The following is a 22,034-nucleotide window of genomic DNA, read 5'->3' on the forward strand; positions in this document are numbered from 1 at the left end:
TTGAGTCTCCACAAAGTATTTTGTAAAAACCGAGAGTTACCAGATTCGCTGACACTTTCATTCATTCAGTGTCGTTTCGTAAAATTGGATTTCTCGCCTATCGCCAATTTGTAACAAACGTCAGTTCTGATGAGTGTCGTAACTTTCTTATTTCGACATTTTGAGACCCATAATTTGACATGAAGGTAGAATAGGGCAACATAATCCAGAATACGGTAAAATAGGAATTCGCGTATTTACATGCAAAACACAAATAGCGTGCCATTTCTTACTGTGAACAGCGATTTATGTGTAATAGAGAAGCACATTTCAAAAAGGAGAAATGTTGAGCCAAATTTGGGATGTCATTCATACTAATCATAGGCAAAAAAATTTCCATGTTAACTTATGGTAACTATACACAGCCCAGTTGCTGTACGTAGGTACATAGCGACAGGATTCGCACAGCGTACCGTACTTACAGCGTCTACCACTCCTAGTCCGAGGCCCTTTTTCTCTGCCATTATAGCTGTAGCCCGACCACACGCTGTAAGTACACTGTGCGAATCCTGTCGCTACGTACGTACAGCGACTGGGCTGTGTATAGTTACCATAACTGGAAATTTTTTTGCCTATGAATGACATCCCAAATTTGGCTCAACATTTCTCCTTTTTGAAATGTGCTTCTCTATTAATTACACATAAATCGCTGTTCACATTAAGAAATGGCACGCTAATAAAGTGTTTTGCATGTAGATAATACGCGAATTCCTATTTTACCGTATACTGGATTATGTTGCCCTATTCTACTTTCATGTCATTAAATTATGGGTCTCAAAATACATAGGTCTAGGTCTAAGATACCTACCATACCTCAATCGCATTCTGAATACACCTTTTTGTGAATCTGCATGTAGCCTTTCTCCACATATGTGAGTATTAAAAATCTCAGGCAAACTCTGATAGGCCTACAAGTACCGGTATAGGACTATATCTTTTAGTTTAATAGAAAAATGTTAGGGTGTGGCATAGGACACCTAACAAAATTACTAATCTAGGCCTACTATCAGTATTACTAAATAGTAGGCCAATAGTGTGTGTAGATCCTCTAAGTGACATCTCTATCAATTAATGTTACACTAACAACACTAAACACTGTAACAGTTGTTATAGGTCCTACTCACACTGAACTAGTATGACTATGAGGTCTTCTGAGTTTCACAAATTTATTACCGATCCAGCCGAAGTGAAATGACATCTCTGTCGTTCAGCCCCTTATCTTCTAGTGTCTTGAGGGGAATTGGGACTCTACATTTTATTTTTCTGTCACCATCTCCATACTCTGTCACTGGTTTTCATGGTCTTCCTCTTCTTGGAGACAGATCTCTCGCTCTCCACCTGCGGCTCCATTGTTAGTGTGGATGGTATTTATACGCAGCCAGCAGATCAGAGTTCAAGCGGACCCGTGCCAGCTACAAGCTGCCGGGCGGATCCCGGGAAATGCACCGATAACGCTCGCTAGCCAGTGAACAGGCACCCGGGTTTCGCCTCGCAATAGGGGCGATATCTTGGGCTTGCTTTTCGCCGAGGAGAAGGCAATACATTAACGCTGTGCCAAAATCGGACAAAAGAGGGAGGCAAAAACAACACTTGAACGGAGAGCCTCTAAGCCGACCCCCCGTGATTTTGACAAGCGTTACATGTAACGCTCTTCAAAAAATCATAGATATCTTCATAATGCCGTATTTTTCATCGATTCTTTTTCATTGCTTAGTCCTTTCATAGACATTGGTCCTTGTTTTTGCCTGTTTCACTTCATGAAATAGCACTTTTGCATTTTGGGTTCCAACACTCATCCCCAGTCCCTTTAATGTAAAAATATTTTCCACATTGGTGATTGGAATTAAAAACAAGTTATACAAATCACAAGCAGTATGCAAAAATATGTCAACATTCCTAATGAGAAAGAGAGGAAAGGAAAAAAGAATAGATGGGGAGATGATTTAATGAGAAGGAATGGGCCTAGGAGGAACAAGAGAAGGAGGAGGATGTAGACAAGGAGGAAGATGAAGACAGATGATAGTGATGGCTATGATGACAGCAGAAACTGCTATATACAGAGATTACAGACACGAGGGTCACATTTCATTTAAAAAAAAAGTTGATATGATGCATGTAGCAATTCTTGCTGGAATGACAAGTGTCATGGTAGGGACAAGAATCACGCTTCCTGATTAGCTGTTGCTATGGGCAGTTGCCATTCCAGGAAGAGATTGTATCCTAACATCGTTTATGAAATGGGGCCCAGAAGCTGCAGTATCACTTTCACAAGGAAGAAGATAATTTTGGCAAGATGATGAAGGTGAAGACGAGGAGGATATGATATTTATGATGATTTCACGAATGATAGTGATAAAGAAAAGGAAGAAGAAGAAGAAGAAGAAGATGATGATGGTGATGGTGATGGTGATGGTGATGGTGATGGTGATGGTGATGGTGGTGATAGTGATGGTGGTGGTTGTGATGGTGATGGTGATGGTGATGGTGATGGTGATGGTGATGGTGATGGTGATAATGATGGTGATGGTGATGGTGATGGTGATGGTGATGGTGATGGTGATGGTGATGATGATGATGATGATGAAATAACTTCATAATGGCGGTGATAATGAAAATTAAGTTGATGAAGAGAAGGCAATGTCAGTGATGAGGATAATGATGGTAATTTGTTGAAGAGGAGTAGGAGGAGGAGGAGGATTATGATTGTCTTGATCATGAAAATGCCGATACTGTGAGCTGTTGTTTCTGAGTTTATCTTGTCAAAATCTGTTGGGGTATCTCCCAACAGGCCTACTAGTCAATCTCTCTGTAGTCTGTAGCCTAGAGCTCTCATGTGCATGTTTCAACAGGAAGACCCAGCTGTGGTATCTGCTGAGAGTACAAGTGAGGAGGTCATTAGGGAGGAGGACACTTTCTCCCCCCTGCCACAAATTGCTGTGACATCCTACTTCATACCCCACCCACCCATACACTCCTAACTCCCTCTCCCTCCTCCCTGCATACACACACACACACACACACACACACACGCACACACACACACACACACACGCACACACACACACACACACATTATCTGTATGCTTTACACTTTCTATCGTACAGTATGTGCACATATGGAAAAATCTTCATTGTGTTGAAAGTGCAAAAGCTACAGTGTACCATCCATCCTGCTCATCTGTCAAGTGAGGAGATCGAAGGGTGGACAGTTTGTCCTTCATGGTGCGAATAATTCTGTGACATCCCTGAAGAAAGTGCTGCAGCTGCCAGACATCTAGGCATCTTTTTGGCAGGCAGCAATGAAATCAAAAGAGGACACTTTATTTTTCCTTCATTGTCCACAAAATTCTGTGACGACCTTCTTTATAATCTCATCTCATCCCTCTTTCCCTTGCTGCCCCCACCCACCTGAATATTTTTTTTCATCAATATCCAACCCCCTAACCCTCTTCTCCCCCCTCCCCATGTGCCCTGCCCTTCCCCCTCGTAACAGGAGTAAAGATGAGCGAGACAAGAGTTCACCTTCATCCAAGATTCCACAGACCTCTCTCATCCATTGTGGTTCCCCGCATCCTCCCATTCAATCTTCACTCACTCTCTCCATCACACACAAATGATCTCTTTTAAACATGATCTCTTTGGGTTTTAAAGGGATGGTATAGTATTGGTTGAGGTGAGGATTGAGCTTCTAACTTCTTGTGAGATACCGAGAAACTACTTATGAAATAGTATAGAGCATACCATTCTACGAGGAATTCAAAGTTTATTTGATGAAAATCGGTTTTGGAATAGCTGAGACATCCAAAAACAAAGTAAAACAAAGCCATCATAATAAAAGATAGGTCCCACCTTTTATTCAGATCACTCTGTTTTGGGGTATCTCAGCCATTTTAGAACCAATTTTCATCAAATAAACTTTGAATTCCTCTTGGAATTACAGGCTCTTTCATATTTCATAAGAGATTTCTCACTATCTCACCAAAAAAATGTTAGAAATCTGAGGTTACGCCTCAACAAAAACTGTACGATCCCTTTAACCTACGATGGGACCGAGTCAGAGACAGTGTCGCTCGAACTCTATTAAGAATGTGCCATTTAAGTTCTGTGGCAAGAAAGAGCAAAAGACACACCAAAAGATTGATGTGTATACACTGTACATGAATTTGATGTAAATTTGGGTTTCTGGTCACTCCTGTTTTTTCATTACTGGTATCATTATTTTCATGACACTTCTATGAATGTGAACCCTCATGGTAGTCTCATGCAGTTTCTGAAAGTATTTAATACAGATTTATATATCTGATTTCAGGTAATGTCATTCTTACAGATCTGTTCAAGATGTACAGTATATATGAGGCTTTGCATGGATAAAAAAGTGGCATTCTAATCTCTGGGTTGGCAAATTATCATCATTAAATGTTGTTTTTTAAATAGAATATTGACATCAGCATTACTTTATTTGAGCAATTGAGTCAGCTTTGCATGGTGATACACATGAGCACACATCAAGGAAGATGGGGATCATCTTGGGGTGAGGCAGAATCGAGATCAGGTCGCTGTGAAAGCCTTTGGCTATTTCCGTCCCCTTGCCTTGCCCTCTCCTCCCACACTCCCCCCCCCCCCCCCCCCCATGCCCCCCCTTCCACTCCCCATTCCTCCCCATCTTCCCCTCCGACCCATCCCCCTTCATCTCTTATCCCCTCATCCTCCCCACTGCCTTCCACATCACCAATGGTGACCTTAGAGAATCTCCGGAATGTTATCTGGGATAACACATCCCCCTTGGCTTCTATAGCTCTTCCCTCAGACAGAAGTTCTGCATGTGCAGAAAACAGTCAGTGAACTATTAGGAAGGAAATACTCAAAGGCCTCCTCCTCATTTTCTTTTTCTCTGCAACATTCGGGCGCTGAAGGAGGAGGAGGAAGAGTTGGAGTCGGACGTATGTAAATCCCCGCATCCGCCGAGACGATTAAGGGACCATTCAACCGGGATGTTGAGGGTCGGATGAGAGTAGGGTTTCCTCTCGGCATGGTACGCTTACATCACTTTGCAGGATAGCAGCGGAAGAGTGGTGTGTGTGTTTGTGAGCAGAGGATACGAATAGCTGGATCTTATGCATTTATACCTGCATTAAATAGCTCCATCCTGTAGACACGTGAGACTACAATATTACAATGTACTGGCCCCATGGGCACACTGAACATATACGATATACATGTGCATGCTTTGGATGGGGAAATGCTGCACACGTAATGTGTAACATGCGGATCGCTGACACGCAGAACATGGATGCACTCCATCACAGACCGAGTCAATTGTGACTGGAGATGAGGGACATGCTGGAATGCGAGCAATTTGTGGAATTCAGACACCTTCTCGTTCTCTCTATACCTGCACGGATGCCTCGTGGTGTAAGATTCAATGGGAGACTTGTGCTGACTGGCTGCGTGCACTAGGACATAATAACTGCCATGAAGTATTTATGTTTCCTTATTATATTCCCTTTTTTTTGTTGTAGCTGATGTTGTTTGTGCTCAGCAGAGCCTCAACACAGCTTGGATGCGAGAAGATGTCTACATTAAACAGTTATGATGAGATATGACCCCTATGGTACTGCCATGCGCTGACATTCTAAAGTAAAAGTTGAATTAACTCGCTGCTACTGTACAGGTTTACTGAGCACTGTTTGTTCATTCTTTTTTGTTGTTGTTATGACTGCATATTATAGGTTGGCTTGATTAGATAGCATAGTGTGATGAGCTCAGATCTGTGGGAACTGGAAAATGTCAAACTGTCAGGAGTAAAGAAAAGGAGGAGGAATTACATGTATTGATTTATATTGCTATGTGTAAAGGGGAACATTACTATTACTTAGTACTATTTTGAAAGTTACTGCTTTTTTTTTTTCCTTCTGAGTTTCACATACATCTTGTATTCTTGGTATTAAAAGTGAATGACAGAGGATATTTCGCTATCCACCAAGTCAAGAGATAAGAATATATTGAGCTGTGATGTGCTTGTAACACATTGCTGGTTTGTAGCATCCTTGCTCTGCATGGTGTCTTATAAAGGAGCCCCTGTAATGTGATGTTCTCTATTTTTGGACAGCGTTTCATATGGCGACCTGGCAATTTTTGGCACATGCTCACTTTAATATCTGCCAAATATATCAACTACCAATGCTCGGGAGAGATGCACATGTCCTTTAACATGTGGAGAAAAAGTTTAGTGACCTGAACATATTTCGTTGTGTGGAATAGTGGAATCATGCCCTCTTGTGATATCACTGCTGATGTTGCAAAACCAGCTGGTGCCAATGTCGCAATCATTGAATTATTGACAACTTTAGAAATGCAACTGATCGTGCGCTTATAGTCCAGTAGTGGGTTCTGTGTATACTCTGGAAAGCAAATTTACAGTACCGGTACATTAGGTATCATATCAATGACTTTATGGATCCATTGCGCCTTTGACAGCTCTGGTTTCTTTACATTGTTAGTCTTCTGTATTTCTTTTTTTTTTCATAAACCTTTCTCTATCAGTGGGAGGAAGAATATTCATTATCATTCATTTGTATTGAATTTAGTAGCATACAAAGGTAGACTATATTTGAAGTGATATCATTGTAGTCATGAATGCGGGCAGTGCCGTGTGGAAACCAAGACCGCTTTGATTGACACAATCCGAGATAGCTCGTCATACTTTCTGGAAGGTCTGGTTGTGATAACCTCTGCTGTGATTCATATGCTGAAAGCGTTGACTTCTTATCCGTGGATACTGTGCTTTCATTATGTTGCAATCGCGACAGCATCAAACTTTTTATTCCTAACATGCTCCGAGTGTAATCCTCACACCATGACCTCGCCAATGCAGAGAAAACTCACTCTGACTCTCGTGTGAGGGTAATTAAACTTCTTCAAGTTTTTGTGACAAAAGTTTGCCAAGATTTTGGCCCCGCATTCAGCAATATTTGAGGATTTATATATATATCGCTCGGGGATTAGAGACAGGCTTGACGATGACCGTGCGAGAAGTTCTGCTTGATAGAAACAAAGAGGAGGAGTCGACGTACACTCTGCGCAGAAAGATTCACTCCATCCACTTGGTAGGGCTTTCCTGATACTGTTCCCTCGTGTTGTGGTGATTGTGTGTACTTGTACAGTTACTGCTTGTACAATTTATAAAGATTTAAAGTATACAGAAGTTGGGATGTTGGTATTTTTTGTCAAAGAGGGTCATAATGAATACATTCTTTCTTTTGTAGCCGTCAATCCCTCTGCCTTTGATATTTTTTGTCTTTTTTTTCTTTCTTAGATCTCTCCCCTTTATCCATACATTGTCAATTTAATGCATACAAACAAACTTAAGCTAACAAGTAGACAAACTAATAAATAGACAAACAGAAACAAACAAATAGACAAACAAACAAAAGTTGATTTAAAGTTATATGCTTTTAATCACAGTACAACTGTGAGTGTTTACCACCGCAATTTTCAGCTGTAAACTCCACAGCTTCTGTCACCGTACTGACCAATCTCAACCTTGATCACGCAATGGTCAATTAGTGGGTCATAGACTTTTTTTTGAACTTTGTTGGGCCCCTGCTGATGAGAGTTGTAAGGTTGACAACTGAAAATTCAGGATACATGTACAGTGTATTAATACTTTGTATTTTTTTTTCTTCTCTATTTTTTTCTTCTTTTTAAAAATCTTTAAATCATATGATTTCTTCAGATGACCTTCTACTCTAAAAGCATAAGATTGTATTTTCCCACTTTTCTTTTTCTAAATACCACTTGCCCAACTTGGTATTTGGACAAATGCCCTGAACAAGCAAGCGTTCATTCACTTTTATATTCACCTACTGTACAAATGATTTTCACCTGTACTGGAATACACTGTATTTGCCTTTTTGATTTTTCATTTTTCTTCTATGTTTTGGCTATCTGTCAGAGGTTTGTTCTGTTTTCTCTGGTGCCCCCTTTCCCCCTTTGAACCCCCCCCCCCCCATGTCTTTTTCATTCTTTAATCTGAATACCTTCATTGTTTTTATATATTCTTATGAGCTCTTTCCTTCTCTTTCCCCTTTTTTCTGATGCTCGATTTCTTTGTTTGTTTTCTTTTTTTTTCACTCTGTAATATCCTTATTTCTCTTTCACTATACCTGAAATATCAGCTTCACTACTTTCTCATTAGCATCCATTTATTTCTTCATTAATAAATGATAAATCCCATTCTCCCTACATGTAAATGTTTTCTTCCTCTGTACATACTATGTATATCCAGGATTTTTTTTTTCTTTAATCCCCTTCTGTCTGTCCATTTATCAGCTTGCCCAGTTTTTGTTCGCTGCCCTCATTGCTAATCTGCTGCCCTCAAGCTGCTGAATAACTAACTGTCTGCTGCCCTCATTGTTGATTGGCTACAATTCCTTTTTTTCTCTCTCTATAATCCCCAATATACGTAGAACCAAGAGACTGTCATCAACCAGTTGAAGGAGATCACAGGAGTACAAGACCCCGATACCTTGAAGCATGCCTACGAAGCCAGCAACGGGGATGTGGGCCAGGCCATAGCCTTCCTTACAGAGGGGCATGACCACAACCCTGCCCACCCTCCTCCATCCTCGTCCCACACCGCTGCCCTGCATGGTGGGGCCCAGCCGGCAGCACCCGTCAGTCAGCCGGCAAATGCGCCCGCCCTGTGTGGCCCGAGGAATAGGACTCAAGGTTAGTACCAAACATTATGCAATCTTGTCCAAGAGGATGAACTTGTTCTATGTGCATCTTGAACCCCATTCTAGTTTTGGCTTCCAAGTTCAAGTAAATATTGCACCAGTGATGTAGTATACAAGCAAAATTAGCATATCAAAAGTGGTCATTATCTCGTCATCTGAACTACCATGTGTCAGGTACTAAATGTTTGTTGCTTAATTTTATCTAAAAACATTAGATTACTTCTGTCCAGAAAGTACCACAAGCATTCTTACAAATGTGTATCTTTAAACGTGCTAGAATTGATAAAGCAGTCAGTTCAGATACTTCAGAAACATTTGATTTCATTATTGTGTTTTAGTTTTTAGGTGATCTTGGTTATGAAGTGTCCATGTGTGTTTTATCTCAGAAAGAACAAAGCAATGGAAAGTCACTCTATGATTCAAATCTTGCCCAATGCCGCAGGTGACGGGGGTAAATCGTCGGACGTCATCGATCTGACCCAGGATCGGGATGAGAAAGAGGACCTGCAGCGCGCCATCGCCCTGAGTCTACAGGAGACCAACCAGGCCAGCATCGGCGTGTCTGCAGAGGAGCAGGACATCAGCAGGTACCCATGGGCAGACTCAGGGTACACCATGTGTAAAGAGGGCAGTTTCAGAGGGTACACTAGGCACCTCAGTTGCCACACGGAAGGTGCAGTCCAAACTTCAGAGGTGCATTTAGACTGTTCAGAGAGTGCAGTCAATGACTGCATTCAAGCGCTGAAAGCGAACCAAAGCGTACCGAACTGTATTATGCCAGATTTGGAGCGTTCAAGTGCTCTGTTGAGAAAGCGTGCCTCGTGAGTTATTTGTGGAGGGGGTCACGCACTTTATAGCAAAAGGGTCATGGCACGCTTAAACTGCTTACAGATGTCCCGAACAAAAAAAAAAAAAATGAGCTCTTTGCATTAGGACGTACAAATGCATGTGCATGTTATGCGCATTCTTCGCATCTACAAACTTTTGGTATGCTTCTGGTATCCTGTTGGAGCACATGGAAAAGTGGCCCACTTTTGGCTCAGTTCAGTTCAGTACGTTACACTTTCGGAGCATTTATGCGCTCCTCTGACATGGGTTCAGTACGGTTCGGTTCGCTTTAGGAGAGCACTCGAACGCACACAATGATACAGAATCTGGTATTGCTACTAGGAGAAAAGAGCTTCGCAGAGTCCAGATTATGCAATAAGAAGTTTAGATTCTGGACTCCAGTGTCTGAAGTTGCAACAGGCAGACCAAAAGATGAAGTGGACTTGTGAAAACTTTATAGAGGTGCAATGCAGAGTTTACAGCTTGCATCTGGAGATGGCACAGGTGTTACTGCAAAATGCCTGATGTTTGCATTATCCTCTAGTAGGTGCAGTAGCCAGTACAGCAGGTACTGTACATTGGACACTTTGACATCTGGAGTTACAGAATAAATTCAGCTTGCAAATCAGAAGGTGCCTTTGGCATTTTAGGAGGTGCAGGTGGCAGTGCACTTGGTACAAGAAGTACATGTACAAAATGCACAATGCACAAAAAGCTATCAGTTATAGCGGGTCTCTGAGATGACAGATTACTGTATACGCTATAATTTTCGCGTACATAAATTTTCGCGAATAGCCGCTGTCACACATTTTCGCGAGTGGTTAAATTCGCAATTGGGGGACCAGAGAAAATATGAAGTGGCAAAGAAAGTGTGAATTTTCAACTTACTAGCAAATAAGAATGATACTAGTTACACACTGCATGAAAAAAACTTACCAAACTCTGCGAACTAGTAAGTTAGAATTCAACATTTTTGAAGTGGTAAAGTCCATCGCGCTAGATTTCTGACGAGTGGTCCCCTTGCGATAATGGATTGGCTCTCTACAGTATTCGTAAGTAGACGTGGACGTGTGTAAACAAGCTTAGCCGGTATGGTCTGTTCGGTATGCCGTGACATGGTATACTAGAACTGAGATGTTCGTATCATCATGGCAAGGGATTCATTTTGGAAGGTAATATTTTCCCGTGTTGTTAATTTCGCGAATAGCTCCCGACTCGCGAAATTCGCGAAAATAAAACCCCCGCGAAATATATAGCGTATACAGTAGATTGTAATACACTTAGAATTCGTGAAACTTCAAACATTCATAACTTTTGAACAGATTGTCCAATTTTCTTCAAACTTTCACTGATGAGTTCTACTAGTATTGTTGCATTCTCTCAATACTCTTGTATATAGTGGTGAACTTGTCCTTTAAGAGATTATTAGATAACCTCAATTCATTGGTAGTCGTTGGTTTCGAGACACTTGTGCAAATCGTCAAAGAAAGCACTGCGATGGTTAAAGGAGAAATGTGTACAATGTATTTGCAGGGTGCTGGAGCAGAGCATACGTGATGCGGGCCAGGGGCGCAACAACAGCTGGTTTGTGGACCCCCTCAACCCCCACGACAGACAGAGGGAGGTGGGCTGGCCCGTGGGTCTCAAGAACGTCGGCAACACGTGCTGGTTCAGCGCTGTCATACAGGTTGGTGTGTCGTGTGTGTGTGTGCCCTCTTCTCTTGAACCCGTCGAAGGTGTGAATCAGGCAACTCTTTTAAATTGTAAATTGGAAGAGAAGTGCTAGTACTGCAGTTTGGTGAGCAGTATGTTTGTTAGTATACAAATGACGCACAGGTCTGAGTGCGTCAGTCAGAATTGTGTGCATAAGGTAACTATGGAATGCTTAACCCACGAGGCGAAGCCGAGTGGGTTTAGGCTAAATTCCATAGTTACCACATGCTCACTGTATTCCGACTGATGCACAAAAAGACATGTGCGTCATTTGTTTAATAGAATGGGTAATTTTCTTACCCGATGACAAATTTACTGGATGCATTTCCTTTTGGCTTGCTATAGACGACCATTCATCAGTTTTTACTGGGCGCATGGTTTCTCTTCAGAACCATGCATCCAGTAAAAATTGATGCATGGTTGTTTTAGCCAATAGGCATCTCGTACTGAATGCGCAAACGCTTGCTTAATGCGTGAACCTTCGTTACAAATGTGCGTACTCTTGCTGCAAGTGTGCGATAACATGTTTACCACAGTGACTCAGCGTGCGGCCAGTACAAAATAACACATAGCTCTCGACCAATGAGATCGCAGGATTCTCGCTACCCATTCTATAATATTTTCTCGTTGGTTGTGAAGCACAGGACTTTGTGTGGAAAGGAAATGAAAGAGAAGGGCAAAGGAGTAAAACAAAATGCTGGAGAAGATGAACTTGCTAAAAGTATAAGAGGTCAAAGGGAAGTGATCAAAGATCAGATTAAAGGGATATTCCATCTTGACATGTTGCCTTGCATGAAAACAGAAAACTTGTAAATCAGTAAAAGTTTGGGGACACAAAATTGGACACACAAAATAGTTGTAAAAATTTTAGAGAGTAAGACTATTTTTTTAAACATCCTTGTGTGGTTTAGATGTTTAGCAGCTCTCTACAACATCATTGTATTTTATTTTTCACAACATATTGGGCTTAGATAATACTTATTCACTGAGGAGGACATGCCAAAAACATATTACTTTTAGAATATCATATGCCAAGAACAGGCCTGTAGAAAATCTCTCTCAAGAGAAAGAATGATAAATAAAATGTGAATTTTTGTTTTTAAACCAAGTGGACAAATGCTTGACATGTTGGGGGGAGGGGGAATCGTTTGTGCTGGCTTTCTAAAAGCTGTACTCTTGTCTTTCGTTCTTGTTTTCTATCATTCTTTCTTTCTTTGTCCAGTCATTATTCCACCTACCGGCCTTTCGTCACCTCGTTCTCAGCTTCAGCAGCCAGCAGCCAGCGGCTGGGACCAGTGGAGATGCGTCCAATGCTGTAAGTTTGGGGCACTTTGATGTAGTGGATGAGACTCTTGACTTTAAAACAAAGCTCCCGAATTGGAGCCCTGCCAAGCACTTACGTCCTTGGACAAGATGTTTTTACCCACCATGTCCCTCTCGACCCAGGTGTATAAATGGGAACCTGGCAATGCTAGGCAGGGGCGGATCTAGCTTTTTTCCAAGGAGGGGGTTTAAGGGTTGAGCTGGGTATTGCAAAGTGAGTGAGAGCAAAGCGAGTGGGGGGGGGGGGGGGGGGGGGAGGAGGGTGTGGGAGGGGGGTATCCCCCCTCCCACAGTAGGGAGAGTTTCAATTTTTAGGATTGCCAGCTTGCAGTTTTAAGCATATTAATTACTTTGCATGCTCTATTTTCTCTCTCTCTCTCTTTTTTTGCCAAACATATATACAATGTGTATATATATAATATATATATATTTGTTTTTTTTTTTGTTTTTTTTGTTTTTTTTTGTTTTTTTTTTTTGGGGGGGGGGGGGGGTTGGTGCAGCCCCACCCGCGCCCCAAGCGCGGTGGAACATGTCTGGTTTGGGGGGGGGGGCAAAATTTCGACGGGGATGGGCACATTGACGTGATGGTTTGAGATCCTCGGCGAGGGAGCGAAGCGACCGAGCGGATGGAGGGGGAGTACAAAAGTCGCGTTTATAGAGCATTTAAAAGCAAATTTCTAGGAAATTAAAAAGTGGATAGAATCATTTGCAAATGACTATGATTATACGGGGGTATAACATTATTTCATGAGACGGTGTGAGATCCGCGGCGAGAGCGAAGCGACAGAGCGGGGGAGGGTGTGGGAGGGGGATATACCTCTTCCCATGTCCCACGCATAGGGACTTTTTGTAAAAACAGAGTATAAAAGTCGCGTTTCTAGAGCATTTAAATCAAATTCCTAGGGAACTAAACACAGTAAAAAAAATTCCCGCGAAGGACTATGATCATAAATTATGCAAACTATTCATTCTATTATAAGTATGGACAGAGTGAGCGAGCCACTCTCACTTTGCCATTCGTCTGAAATGTATTCATTAAAAGCTAAAACGTAATCGCATTGTTTGAGCAATAAAAATTATTCTTGTATTACAAGAAAGCATAGAAGAAAAGAAAAAAAGTAGGCTTTACTAAAGGTATGTTCCACGGGGCACACTCGAGGACGCGAGGCTACCATCTATACACTAAATTTACTCATAAAGTAAATATTAGTGTATAAAGATATGATAATGTATATTGATAGTGTATGATAATTTTCGCCCCGTTAGGGGCGACAATTTTGCATATTTAGTTTTAAAATTGACAGCTTTTACGCAAGAAAAGTGCCTTTATTGTTGATTTTGGTCTTCATATAATTGACTAATTAGTTGTTGTTTGTTTGTATGTTCTTATTTTTTTTTTTACTTGGCAGCCCAAGAGGGGGGTTTAAACCCCCTAAACCCCCCCTGTAGATCCGCCACTGCTAGGGTAATGATAATGGCAGTGCCTACTGCAAGAGCTGTGCTAACACTGAAGAGGTTACCCTGGGTAAAGAAGATCATTTTGTAAGTCCACTCTGCAGCATTACATCTTGTCTATTCTGTTGCAGAAAACTTACAAGAATAAAGACAAAGACACCAAAGAAGAAATTGGAGGTTCCAAAATATTCAATTTATCTATAAACTGTGAGTGCCATAGAAATAATAAAGATACTAAGGGAAGAGAAAGAGTATTGCATGTTATCGCAGAACTGCTAAGTCTCCCAGATATCACAGGAGATGGTGAGAAATGATAAGGATGTTTTTTTTTCTTTTTAATGTCCTGACAACGGGATACATACATGTACATGTAAAGCCAATCTGATTTGGGGCTTATCATTACCCAATGAAGTGCATGTAACAGAGATACCAACTGTTGCTTTCTTGCAGTATTTTGTACCTTTTTTCTGTGGCCACATATACTGTAGGTTTTATGGAAAATACCATTTTTCCCAAAATTGTATTGCCGGCACAAGCTAGACAAGTAATCTGGTGACTAAATCTTGATCCTTTGTGTGACGATATGAACAGGAGAACAGAAATCCACTCTTCATGGCAGAGCTGAGGGCGCTGTTTGCACTGATGCTTGGAACAAAGAGAAAGTATGTTGACCCCACCAAGTCGGTCCAGATCTTAAAGGCGGCTTTCAGCAGCGGTGGAGCAGACAACCAACAGGTTTTACACATCACATTTCCCTTTGTACCTAGTGTTTAGTCTACGAATATGTAAAGAACTTAATTTTCTCTGTGAAGTAGAGTGACTGGAGCAATAGTTTCACATTTATATATGTGACCCTGCATCACAAAACAAACAAAAAGTCGCCAGAAATGGATTTTAAGTAAAGGGTAGATTCTAAGAGAGCAGACTCTAAGCTTTAAAATGATGTACAAGTGTATAACTCAATTCAAATGGACTCTCCTATCCTATCTAAATATTGGAAAGAAAGGACACTCTCTGGAAGTGTGAAACTGAGAAAACAGGCTCTAATCTTTACCAAGCTATGCTAGCTGTGTGGTGAATTGAACAAAAAACAGGATGTTGACCACTGGAGCAACAACAATGAAGGGATTATCAGATTAAATTGAAATTGAGCATGCTTCATTAGCACATTCTGTACATGACTAGTACCAACTTTCAATACAGTAGAGTTATTCTCTCCAAAGTTATTGGAGTTGAAACTGAAGTGTGTGGACTGGGTTTTTGAGAAATGGGAAGAGGGTTCTATGTGAATCAACTAATCACACTATTCCACCAAAAGTGTTCGAGAAAAACTGCTGAAAACGCAAATTCCTGTTTGTTTTATGATCCCAAAATTTTATATAATATAGAAAAAGACTTGCTCTTTCAGAAAATATGAAAAACTCAAGATCGGTTAGGTTGACCCGTTTCATCTATTTTCACTCCTCACACAAAATCACTGAGTGCGACTTTTTGTTCGTTTTGTGGTGCACGGTCACATATGGACTTTCCAACCAGCCTGCTTTTGTGATATTTAGTGTTCTTTTCTTCGTCAAATATATACATGTATGTACCTGTACAAAGTACCATAAGTAGCATTCTTCCATGGGGAGGATGCCAGAAGAAGCTGATTGTTGATTGGTGAAACGTCAAACGACAATTAAGCCATTGAGAGCGAGTCCCAAGTACACTCATGCAAGTGTCTATGGGGAAATACACATGTGTACATTTTGTAGCAAAATCAGCCCATCCTCAATGGGTTAAATTGCAAGTCCATTTTCTGATTCATAAGAATTTGGAGGTTACATTTTGACTGGATTAATAATTATCTACATCAGTTTATACCTGTAAGTAATTTCTATATGAATAGACCCTTATCCAAGACTTAAGTCTTCTCAGTTCTGTGGGACAAAACCAGTCTGTTGTTTTGATGTTTAGTATGCTTTCTCTTTGTCAACAGAGACTCCAACCCAAAGTACCTTTTGATCTGGAGATTCTCCCGCCTGAAACCCCTAGCAAACGGGAGATTCAAAGTTGATGTGTGCGAAGCGCGAAATTCCCAGGGTTCTAGATGCTCTCTGGTGCTATCTAAGGCTTATTTTTTCAACATACGATAGAAATATGTAAGAAATCCTTTCCAACGGGAGACAAAGAGCCAGGGCGGGAGAAATTAAATCTCAAACGGGAGAACGGGAGATTTTGCAAAAATGGGTTTTCGGCGGGAGATCTCCCGTCGAAAACGGGAGAGTTGGAGTCTCTGTGTCAAGAATGAGAAAATCAGAATAAAAACTCCTTAAATTCTGACCAATTATGCCTCAATCACCTACCTCCCCTCTTCCCACCCCTCCGCCCCTCCATCCCCTCCCCCACTCCACCTCTCTATCCCTCCACTCTTACCCCTCCCCTCTCCCCCTCTTACCCTTCTTCCCATTGTTCATCCAGGACGTCAGTGAGTTCACACACAAACTGCTGGAATGGCTGGAGGATGCGTTCAAAACGGAGGCCCCCAGTAAAACCCCGCAGGAGGATGGGTAAAGATTACTATCTCTCTTCCAGTTTATCTTTGTATGAAATCACATGGGCCTGAATATTCACGAAGGTGGCACAAATTTAAACTATGGTTTTATGCAAATTTCTTAGCCGTAAGTACGATTGACAGATTGCATACACCAACAGACGCCCAGTGACAAATGCACAATGAAAAATACATGTTGAGGGTACGCCTATATCACACTGTAGATCATGGTCTTAATTTGTACCGTGGTCTAGGTTTAAACCAAGCTTGAATGAATCACCTTTGTGAATTCAGGCCATTATGTCATACTCTTCTTTTCTTTTCTTTTTTTTGCTGCTGCTGCTGCTGTTGCATTATTGCTACAATGTATTTGATGATAACAAGATCTACTCAATCTTCAAGACAAGATGAAAGAGAGGGAAGAAGTCACCAAGAAGAAAAGATGAAGAAAGAGAAAGATAAACAGAAGAGGGAGGAATGCTAATTCAGATTCAGATTCATTTTTATTCATCTACGATAGGACATAGAAATGTTGTTTCCATTGTCATGTTGATAGGGAACATCAAGCATGTAATGAGTGAAGACTGAAAAAGAGCACAGGGCTGTCATACTATGTGACCCTGCATCACAAAGCCAACAAAAAGTCGCCAGATATGGATTTTTAGTTAAGGGCAGATTCTGAAAGAGCAGACTCTAAGCTTTAAAATGATGTACCTTGTATAACTCAATTCAAATGGACTTCCCTACCTTACCTGAATACTGGAAAGAATGCACACACTCTGGAAAAGTGTGAACTGAAAAAGAGGCTCTGAAGTGCTGGGTCTACTCAAGCACTTAATCTTGCACCAAGCCACACTAGCTGTGCGATGAAAGGGACAAGACACATGATGTCAACCATCAGAGCAACAACAATGAAGGGATTATCGGATTAAGCTGAAATTGAGCATGTTCTATTAACACATTCTCTCCACGATTGATGCCAACTTACAAAGCAGTAGCATTATTCTTTCAAAAGTTATTAGACTTGAAAGTGAAGGATGTACAAAGGATTTCAAGAAATGAAAAGGTGCCTCTAATACATACCTGATCATTGTTCTCTCCTCCCAAAAGGGGTTATAGAAAACTGCTGGAAACACACTTTCCCATTCATGTTATGATCCCAAACTAAAGAATAATGTAGAAGAAAGATAGCTCTTTCAGAATATATGAAAAACTCAGGATTGACTTAGCTGATCCATTTCACCTGTTTTGAGTCCTCACGTAAAATCAAGGGGTGTGACTTTTTGTTTGTTTTGTGGTGCACGGTCACATATAGAAAAGACGGTGTGAGAGTGTGTGTGTGTGTGTGTGAAAGAGAGAGAGACACCCAGACACCCAGACAGACAGACAGACAGACAGACAGAAAACACTCAGAGACTGAAAGTGATTCAGAAATGAGAGACAGATGGAAGAGAATTCCCTGTCCTCAGCAGAAGAAGAAGCAGAAGAAGAAGAAGAAGAAGAAGAAGAAGAAGAAGAAGAAGAGGAAGAAGAGGAAGAGGAGGAGGAGGAGGAGGGGGAGGAGAAGAAGTGTGAGGGACAGACAGGGGCAGAGAGAGTTAGAGAATGTGTGTCCGAAAAAAAAGAAAGAAATTGGAGAGAGCAAGAATACAGACAGATAGAAAGAAAGCTTGCAAGAGAGACTGAAGAAAGAGAGAGAGATAGAATCACAGCAGTAAAATACTTTGATGTTACATCTTCCTCTCCATCTCCATCTCAATCTGCATTCTCCTTTTCCCTCCAGTGCTGAGGGGGGTGAAGGAGAGACCGCATCCACCACCAATCCCATGCTGGATCTCTTCTACGGGCAGTTCAAGGCTGTCGGAATCAACGAAGGTAAGTGGATTCTCACATGAATATGTCCGATCTCATTATTTACACAACCCCATTATTAAAGTGACCAACATATGTTTTATCGACCCACTCAGCCAGTCTGCACTATTGTTGTCTTTTTAGTGTTTTATTTTTTTTTGCGTTTTGTTTTCCCTTTTTTCTTCAAAAGGAGGCAGCTAGTCACATAACTGTCCTTTGATACTGATATATGGCAGATAAAGCTGCAAAATGCTTGCATATGGACGTGGTTGATCACAAACTTTCCAACTGTTCTCATGTAGTAGGAACTTTTCTGTTCGTTATGAAAGAAAACAGTTCATGCAACCTTGTGTTGCTATGTGTGTGAACACCTGCTTCACTGTTGGTGTATGGGAGATGGGTGAAAATTCACTGAGTTTTAGGGTTTTTAATTTTCTTGATTCGGGTCTTCCCGACAATTTCGTGAGTAGTGAAATCCACACTTGTGGAGTTCAGCACCAAAGGGAGAAATGTACGTGTATGCGTGCTCATTACATCCATGTCTGGATCAGAGTTTATATTTTTGTGCTCTTTTACATTCCCAAGTAGCACCTGACTCGAAATATTAGCTGTATGCTACCTAAATAAACCTTACGAAATATTCAGCGTACTGTAAAAGTGGAAATTTTTGCGGTGTTCAAATTTCTGGAATTTCGCGCTACCAGAAACTAACGTGAAAATAAAAGCACGCGAATGTTTTTGCTTGCCATATGTTTCAATACCTACTCTCTTGATTCCGTGGAATTATAAACACACGAAACTCTTCTAATCGGGACGAGTGCCAAAAATTAGTCTTGCAAAAATTTACCCTTCTACAGTATACAGTATTTGGATTACGGAAAGAAATTGCCTCCTAGAGCGTAATATCATTTGTTGTACACATTCAGGCAAAGTCTTCAGCAACAAAGAGACGTTCGGTCAGTATCCGCTTCAGATTAACGGCTACAGTGACCTGCACCAGAGTCTTGAGGCCTCCATGTCTAAGGGTGAGATAGAAACGGTCAACGGGGACGCGACGTATCGGTCAGCCCAAGAGGTAATGGCATATCAAATTTGTCTTTATGAAATATGTTTTTTTATGCTTTCATCTGTAAAAGTCTTTGAGCTCTGTGACATTGCAATATGTATCAGATTCTTTGCTATATAGAGGGATAGTACACGTAAGATGCCTAAACTAAAGTTAATCAATTTATTATGGTATACTATTAGTTTCTGTGGTCAGTCCTTTTTAATGTCAGGAATCCTCCTCAAATTGATATCAAAATTTGTGGAAAGATTCCTTTGTCATTAGAATTTTGTCTTGTTTTGTGTGAATGGCTTCAAAGTTTTGATCATTTGAAGTTGAAATATCATTGCAAACACACGCACATATCCTCAAAAACACACGCACATATCCTCATTTGAGGACGATCTTAATTTTTATATCAACATAAAAACCTTTGTGCAATATCCCCTTGTATTGGTCTTGAAAGAAAGCATTCTATGACATGGCATCTGCTCTCCCCTGTGTTTCCTGTTTCCACCAGCACTGGTTCACCCGGCTACCCCACGTCCTCATCTTTGAGCTGTCGAGGTTTCAATTCAACCAGCAGCTGGGGCGGCCGGAGAAGATTCACAACCAGTTTCAGTTCCCTTCCACGCTGTACATGGATAGGTGAGTTGGATTTATCCACGACTCCATTCAAATGTTAGAAATGCAGAAGTTGCAGTTTGCTCTCTCTCTCAATGGAATTGTGCCTCTATGACCAGGATGAGGTACCAACTAATCGGGCAAATGTTTGATGCATTACTTTAACCTATCTATTCATGTTATTTTAGTTTTAAAATTACTCTTCTGTTTTGACAGATTATTGTCATGTCTCTGCTTTTCATATGAAAATTCCTTCTTTTTACTGTTGAATATTTAACAGCGTATACATCAGTGTGTCTTTTCTTTTTTTTTGGGGGGGGGGGGGGGAGCGGAGGGGTCTGGAAAGTTTAAAAACCAGGTGGCGTGGGGAAATATGGGTGGTCCTGTTGGATCGATCTTCTTTCGCTGCTCACCTGCGGTACATTTGAAAACCATAAATAGCACCTGTCAACATATACACTAGTGCATGGAGGTGTACATTCATCAGTATAATGGTCGACCCCTGTTGAGATTCTTCGGCTCTGTGTGTACTTACAGAGAGATCAGTGATTAAGCTGTGCATAATTCATGACTGGGATTCACAAATATATCCAAGTCAGGCCAGCCTTCCCCCCCCCCCCCCCCCCCCCCCCAATGGTAACCCCAAGCCACCAAGTTTTGTAACTGAAGATTCTTTCCATAATGGTCTTTAGTTCCCTGGAAGGTACAGCAATATTACTCTTATTTCGACAACTTTCTGTTGCGTGTAAATAGCTTACTGCATTTTTGTCTATTATAAGTTACATTTATTTGAAAGCCTATTAAGACTTTACCGAGAGAATGGTGTGTCACAGAAGTAATTCTGACTTACTTTGTCGACCTTTTTACCTCTTTCAAATTATGTGATTATATGATCTATGTGAAAATAAATTAAGAGCGGATGGGCAGTTTAGGGCATCTTAGGGAGTAATAAGACGGGTGGTTTGGGGTGGTTCAGTTACCAGTGGGTTAATGATGAAAGGTCGATCCTCCCTTCTAATATGTTTTACCTATTTTTAGGGAAATGAAAGCTTTTTACATCACCTTTTTTGTAGGAAGTTTGCTTTATCCATATTCTAATTTCTTTTTCAGATACATGGAGGGCAATCAGGACGCAGTAAGGAAGAAGCGTGAGGAGGTGGCCATGTTGAGGCAGCAATACAGCGAACTGCAGACAAAGCTGAATAGGTCAGTGTGGAATCGAAAGTCTTGCGACAGTAATACAGCGGTGTGAGCTCTGGTAGCCAATGAAAACAAGCGAGGTTTGTGCCACAATTGCATGTTGCCGTTGCAGCAACTCTGAATTCTGGCAGCAGAATCGGAGTTGGGAGCTACCGTTGCTGTAACTGAAACTATTTGTTTCTTATATACCAGGGGTGGATCCAGGAATTCTGTAAAAGGGGGGTGGGTGCATACGCCTCCTCCATTTTTCCTTTTATTTCTTTTGTTTTAAATGTCCTGTTTACCTTTGGGAGCATTGATTTAAAAAATGTTCAAGTTATCACATTTGATGCATACAATTGTATGTGTAGGTCAGTTTTATCATAAAACATCCTACCATATAAAATTTTCTGCAGTAAAGCCTAAAATATAAGGGGGATATCACTGTTTTTCTTATTAAATCATAACTGTAGACGGTTTAGTCTGGAAACATTTTTATTATACCTATTGTTCACATTTTGTATATTCAGCAATACTTAACATTGATTAACACTGGTTAGCATTTCACCGTGGTTGTTTCTATCGCTTACTCACATTTTAGACCTACATGTAGTTTGAAGCACTAATGTTGGGTTTTTGTTTCATCTGCAAATAGTAAATTACGCCTTTAACAAAAAATAACGGGGCGCACGCCCGGTGCACCCCC

At 41.0% G+C, this 22,034-nt stretch overlaps 1 protein-coding gene across 1 annotated transcript in view; it reads left to right on the forward strand.

Moving 5' to 3' along the window:
• Positions 1 to 22,034, forward strand: part of LOC139716517 (ubiquitin carboxyl-terminal hydrolase 25-like) — a 53,315-nt gene that overhangs the window by 16,349 nt on the left and 14,932 nt on the right. Inside the window, exons 2-11 of the mRNA XM_071628057.1 lie at positions 8,508 to 8,769; positions 9,220 to 9,364; positions 11,139 to 11,292; positions 12,541 to 12,633; positions 14,688 to 14,831; positions 16,557 to 16,645; positions 18,413 to 18,504; positions 19,407 to 19,555; positions 20,046 to 20,173; positions 21,260 to 21,355. Of these exons, the coding sequence (XP_071484158.1) occupies positions 8,508 to 8,769; positions 9,220 to 9,364; positions 11,139 to 11,292; positions 12,541 to 12,633; positions 14,688 to 14,831; positions 16,557 to 16,645; positions 18,413 to 18,504; positions 19,407 to 19,555; positions 20,046 to 20,173; positions 21,260 to 21,355 (1,352 nt within the window). The remainder of the gene's footprint in view (positions 1 to 8,507; positions 8,770 to 9,219; positions 9,365 to 11,138; positions 11,293 to 12,540; positions 12,634 to 14,687; positions 14,832 to 16,556; positions 16,646 to 18,412; positions 18,505 to 19,406; positions 19,556 to 20,045; positions 20,174 to 21,259; positions 21,356 to 22,034) is intronic.

Source organism: Diadema antillarum, unplaced genomic scaffold, assembly GCF_040938485.1.
Source record: "Diadema antillarum isolate AM-2024a unplaced genomic scaffold, OU_Dant_1.0 scf00000066, whole genome shotgun sequence".
NCBI classification, from domain to species: domain Eukaryota; kingdom Metazoa; phylum Echinodermata; class Echinoidea; order Diadematoida; family Diadematidae; genus Diadema; species Diadema antillarum.